This window comes from Oryza sativa, chromosome 1 (assembly GCF_034140825.1).
Source record: "Oryza sativa Japonica Group chromosome 1, ASM3414082v1".
NCBI classification, from domain to species: domain Eukaryota; kingdom Viridiplantae; phylum Streptophyta; class Magnoliopsida; order Poales; family Poaceae; genus Oryza; species Oryza sativa.
Genome location: NC_089035.1, coordinates 6148823 through 6155195, shown reverse-complemented (window position 1 = coordinate 6155195; position 6373 = coordinate 6148823). Strand labels below are relative to the sequence as shown.

Genomic DNA, 6373 nt, shown 5'->3' with positions numbered 1-6373 from the left:
ACACTGGCAAGTTGTACGTGCCATCAATAGAAAGCTCTAAAAGTAAGTGGCCAAGATCCCAGCGGAATCTGAATTCAATTGTTCTTTTATATTTTTAATTTGCTTTAAAGTAAAGCTTTGTTACTTATTTTTAAAAACAAATGTTTTAGTCATACCACCCAAGGTTGGGTATGCTATAGCAAGTTGCAGTAGCACAAAATATTCATGCCATGGCAACAAAAACCAAGATACTTTATGCCACGGTCATATGTTGGTGACACCAGCTTTGTACGTAGGGTTATTCTTTAGAAGTCTGGTTTATTGGGATTAATGGGGAATAACCCTATACCTAAGGTGTACTATTGAGAAATAACCCCATACCTAAGTTGTTTATAAACTAATGTAATAAACAACTATTATGCCCCCATAGCAATGCCAATCCCATAAGAAAGCCCCAAGGGCAACACAATAATTTTTCGTTACATATGAATAAATAGGACCCTCAAGGGGCAAGTGGGAGGAGGGTCTCCCATTGAACTGCCATCATCACTCTCTTCCTCTCGTCTTCCCTCCTACGAGTCTAAACTTGAGCTCCCTTCGAGAGAGGGGCGTCCTTGTTATGCATGTTAGATTTTGTTTCAATATTGATGCAATGGTTGCAGTGTATTATAGTTGGAGATGGTGGTGAAAGTGTTTTTTTTTACGCAAGGTCCTCGGTATCGATATATTCTTAGAATTGATGGCCATTAATTCTCATGTAATCCACTATGTTTTATCTTTGGGTGCGTGTGAGTTGGTTGTATGCATTCTTATCTATACCCAGTGGTTATTGTCAGTAAATCATTTACCCCTTAAACTTCTTAATATTAAAAAAATAAAATCTAAATAAATAGTCATGTACAAAATTATATTAAGATAAATATTTTCTATATTAAAAAGATGGGTAACACATTAATGCATCTTATTTTATATGTAGCAAATCACGGGCAAGTAATTATGCAAAGGTTGGTAGTGTTCTTAAGACAACCGTATCATCTATATGTAATTTACTATGTTCAATAAAGTTTTTCAATTATACGTGCAAATGTAGGCAACCCCAAAACAAAATCAATATTGAAACGATATTTAGTCAATTTTTTTTAAAAAATAAAATAAAATATACAAAACTGCAAATATTTTAATCAAACTATTTCAAAATTACAGATTTAAAATAATATATAATAAAGATATGGATTTATTATCAAAATTATTATTAAACTACGGGTTCAAGGCAGGCTATCATAAGACTAGAGATTTAGTAATAAAGTTATCACAAAACTATATAGAGTTATTGCTAGCACTATTACCCTGTGATATTATAAGTGTTGTAGTTTGGTGATAATACTGCCACTAAACCTACAGTTTTGCAATATTATTACCCTTATTTGATCATAGACTTAATGTTTAATTTAATTTTGTATACACTATTTTAATCTTATAAATTTCTAGTAGTACAATAGTTTGGTTAAGAAATTAAATTTTTTACAAATTTACTTACAAAATACATTGGGATATAAATTTTTTTCTTAAATTATATGTTTTACATTTATAAGTAATTGATTATATGAAATGCAATTGATAGATATGAGTTCAACTAAATCATCACACTTTTGTTTTTCTTCCCTTTTATTATCGTAGTTAGAACTTTGCCAACCCCTTATAAAAATTATATTTTACCCTACATATATGGCTTTCCTTTTATCATCGTAGTTAGAACTTTGCTATCCCCGTATAAAAATTTTATAAGTAATTTTTCCCCTACATAAATGAAGAAGTATTCACTATGTTATATTACACTTTTAAGGGTAACATGATATGTTGCTTGGTTTTAACGGAAGTCCATTGACGACAATGACAAAAAAAAATGCTTGTGGGATGCTATTTCATAGAAGTAATATTTATTGATGGCAATTTGTAAAACCAATCACTTGTCAAAATGTAAAATTTCTCAATATATTATATTGGAAATAAGTTATCTTAAAACATTTTCTTTAATAAAAAGTTCTAAATACTTAACCAGAAAAGTCAAATCTAAAATTACAGATACTTTACCTAAATTATTACAAAACTAAATATTATTTAAAAGTTAAGTAAATTTTATAAAACTAAATATACTTTGATCAAATTATCACAAAACTACATATTTAAGATGATATAACTACATATTTAACAATAAATTTATCACAAACATAGGGTTTAAGGCTAAGTATCGCAAAACTACAAATTTAATGATAAAACTATCACAAAACTAAAGATTTTGGGGTTTAAATCCTTAACGCTAATGCTGTGTTTGAGCTATAGATATCAAAGTTTTGTGATTTAATTTATTTTAACACTATAGTTTTGTGACATTTCACCTTAAACACATAGTTTTGTGATAAATTTAGTGTTGAATATGTAGTTTTGTGATACATTGTTTTAAACCTATAGTTTTGTGATAATTTAGCCAAAGCATATGTAGTTTTGTGAAATTTATTCTTAAAAGTTTGTGTAGGAGAACTATACACTGATTTCGGTTAAGTAAGTTATAAGATGTTTTGCGTTCCATCCTCACATGTATAATTAGTGAACGAGTTAATACTTCTACAGATTTGCAATAACCTGATAATAAAATAGGCAATTGTAAGTAAGTTAATGTTTTGAGCTCCATCCTCACATGCACAATTAGTGAACGAGTTGGTACTCCTACATACCTGCAATAACCTGATAATAATATAGACAATTGCATGTAAGTTAATGTTAATATTTGAGCTCCATCCTCACATGCACAATTACTGAACGAGTTGTACATGAGTTGGTACTTCTACATACCTACAATAACCTGATAATAATATAGGCAATTGCATGCAAGTTAATGTTTTGAGCTCCATCCTCACATGCACAATTACTGAACGAGTTGTACTCCTACATACTTGCAATAACCTCATAATAATATAGACAATTGCAAGTAAGTTACAAGTTGTTTTGTGGTTCATCCTCACATGTACAATTACTAAACGAGTTGTTGCAAGTAAGTTACAAGATGTTTTGAGCTCTATCCTCACATGCACAATTACTAAACGAGTTGGTACTCTTACAGAATTGTAATAACCTGATAATAAAATAGACAATTGCTTAAAAAAGATGCCACAAGTTTTTCTTCTATAAACTTTTAAATGTAACTACTTGTAGTCTAACTATAATGTAATTTGTACTATAGTGTAATTAAACTGTATAACTATATTATTATCTCTATATAACTTAGTATAAAGTTTCATACTTTTTAATTTTCTTTGGAGAAACACAGTACAAACAGTACAAACGCAGACGCTCATAACGCGCGCACGCTCACCCCTATGAACATACATCCTACCCTTACGAGTGCCTCCGAAAAATTGAGACGGCATATCATGAGATTAAATTTTAATACTTATAGTTAATTGTAGTATAATTACGGTAAAATTATATTACAATTTAAAATTTTTCCATAAAAAAACTTACGGTATTTTTTTAAGATAGTCCCATAAAATATTTACAAAACTTTGTGAAATTTACCTTTTTAAAAAATCCCCAAACCGCAAACTGACAGTTTCCCAAAAAAAAAAACTGAGTCCAATTATCACGGGGGCTTAGGTGGCTTCACTCTGAACTCTCTCACAGCCTCGGTGTGAGATCGGATGAGAGGGAGCCTTGCCCCTGACATTTCGGCCCCATTTTCTCCTACAACCTTGGACAAGAGAGGAGAGGGAGAGAAGGGAGGCGCGTGATTCGATCGAGAGAATAGGGAGCAAAGTGGAGCGAGGGTTTGGGCGGCAAATCAGCCGGGCGGAAGGAACAAGATTCCTTCGACGACGACGATCTCTCTATCTATCTGGATCTCCTCCTGCTCCCCGAGTCTCCCGCTCCTGCCACCACTCACCGCTCGCTCCCACACTCTTCGCCCTATATATATACCCCCTCCTCCATCGATTCGGTAGCCTGCCACATCCGTGCTTGCATGCGGCTCAACTCCTCTTGTGTTCCTCCGAGAACCACGCCTCCATCGATCGATCGTCTGCGATCCTTGTCACGGCTTGAACTGTGATCAAGAAACGCCTTTCTGATCGATGCGCGGTTGATTGATCTTGGTGCGGACGGAGGGAGAGAGAGAGATGGTGCAGGAGCACGGCGGGAGTAACCACCTGCAGCAGCAGCATCAGCACCAGCTGGCGAAGTACGGCGGCGGTGTGGCTGGCACCGGCGTGGCGCGGGCGTCGAGGAAGAACAAGCCCAAGAAGGTGCCCCAGCGCGGCCTCGGCGTGGCGCAGCTGGAGAAGCTCCGGATCGAGGAGCAGAAGAAGATGGAGGGTGGCGCCGCGTTGTCCTCCCACGGCGCGCTCGGCGGCGGTGATGGCGTCCTCGGCCACCTCCCTCCTCCGCCGCCGCCGTCGCTCGCGTTGAGCGCCCTGCAGTCGAGGTCCGCCGCGGACGGTGGCTTCCCGGCGGCGCTCTGGAGCCCAGTGGATCCCATCAAACACCCGTACAAGAGGAGCCTGTGCCCACAGCCTCCATCCCCGATGGTACGTGTCTTTCTCAAACCTCTCCGTGTCGCGGCGCGGCGCGCACCCGCCGGCGTGGTCTGGTCTCAAACCCGCTCAAATCTCTTTGGCTGATCAGGTGAGCACGGGCCTGTCGCTGACGGCGTCGGCGCGCCACCCAACGGAGCCCCCTTCAAACCAAATGTACAGCAGCAGCGGCAGCAGGAGCAGCGCCGCGGCGGCGGAGGAGGAGAGGGTACGTCTCAAGCCTCGCCGCGTGCCGAGTGATTGCGTCTTTGATGGTCGCTAAATGTGAGCTTGGTTAGAGGTTTTGCAGGAGACGGGCGGCGTGGACAGGTCATGGCCTTTCATGTTCAAGGGCATGGCCGCCTTCAGGACGACGACGAGCAGAGCTCCTCCTCTGGTGGCGCCTTTCTCGGCGAGGACGACGACCACCGGCGAGCTGGCAGGGTTGGCCGATGTTGGTCCTGACCTGAGCAGATACGAGTTCAGAGCAACAAATTATTTCAGGTAGATTTGCAATGCTAATTAACTTGTTGATTGATTCTGTGCTTTGTATCTTCGAAACAAAGATTCTGTTTTTCTTTCAGAAGTACAATCATTCATTAAAAAAAGTGAATCTTTACTCGGTTTTCTCTTGCTCTGCTGGAGCTGAACTAGTTATTTCATTTGCATCACTGCAAAGTATTTCACCGTTTTTGTTAAATCTTACTAGGTTTTCTCTGCCTTTTTTTTTCTGAACATGAGTTTTCTGTGTCCCAACAACATAGTAGCAAAAGGCAAAGACCAAACGAATGAACTTGAATACCTTGTTTTCCTTGAAAAAAAGAGTAGCACATTCGGGTGCATTCTTTTCTCTTTTCGAATTGGATTCTCACGGATAATTTGATTTTACTTTTGATCTGTGATATGCAGTGCCAATGCAAATTATTCAGACTGGACATCTGACTTTGCTCACTGCAAAAGCAGCAAGGAGAACGGCCGTGCCAGAGACCCTGCCTTCCTCACCTTGAGCTCACAGCCTCCACACCTCCTCAAGCAGCCTCATGTGGTGCCATCATACAACGACTTCAGTGCCATGGCATCTCAGGCAAGTGAATGATATGCTCTACCATATTCTGAAACCAGTAATGTGTGACTTGGCTGTGAAATTGTGGTGGACTAACTGATGATGAATGTGAACTTCAGGGAAGCAACATTTCATCATCGTCGTCGCAGCCATTCTACAGCTTCCTTCCAGTCGGTCCGGTTCGTTGCGAAAGGACCTTGAGCGAGTGCAAGACCGATGTGTCTGAAGGCGTCGACTTAGAACTGAAGCTAGGAAATTGCTGAACTGAACTTGTCCTGTTGCTTTCTGAAAAAAAAAAACTGCAATGAGGTTTACCCAATTACCCTGTTGTGTGAAAAAAAGTAGAAACTTGTTTAGTCAGTAAGACCAGATGTATAATCAGTTGCTTCTAGAAGATGCTTTCCCTCCCAATAATCATCTGCTGATGGTTTACTCTGTCCCCAGTTCATTTCTAGCAAAGCAAAAGAGTGTGCATAATGGAAACATGAAGCATTTATATTACACACATGGGTCCAGATAAGATCGCGCCAAATGTAGTAGAAACTCAACAGAAAAGGGTGTCAGATGAATACATCATGTGGTGTTGATGCAGCAACAGTTTCAACAAGGAAATGAGAGAGCATGTGCTGGATGGGCAATACAGCTAATCTGTGGGGTCTGTTTTTTCACAGATCTAGCACAAGGCACAGTAGAAAACTGAACATTTTCAGACATAGATGATGTGTGTGCCAATTAGAAATTCAAAAGGGTTTGTGTAGATGTAAGATGT

The 6373-nt window shown here is 39.1% G+C and overlaps 1 protein-coding gene across 4 annotated transcripts; it reads left to right on the top strand.

The window, feature by feature from the left end:
* Nucleotides 1-3761: 3761 nt before the first annotated feature.
* LOC9271635 (protein SPEAR2) lies at nt 3762-6111 on the top strand. Of its 4 annotated transcripts, none has more exons than XM_015766398.3 (5): nt 3762-4556; nt 4654-4770; nt 4852-5045; nt 5451-5625; nt 5724-6111. In XM_015766398.3, exons 1-5 carry the CDS (start codon nt 4149-4151, stop codon nt 5865-5867), a joined length of 1038 nt encoding a protein of 345 aa, XP_015621884.1. In that variant the 5' UTR covers nt 3762-4148; the 3' UTR covers nt 5868-6111. The 4 variants fall into 4 exon arrangements, with proteins under 4 accessions (XP_015621884.1, XP_066166698.1, XP_015621885.1 ...); XM_066310601.1 differs by having other exon boundaries at nt 3827-4556; nt 5505-5620; nt 5719-6111; XM_015766399.3 differs by having other exon boundaries at nt 3827-4556; nt 5505-5625.
* The last annotated feature ends 262 nt before the right edge of the window (nt 6112-6373 follow it).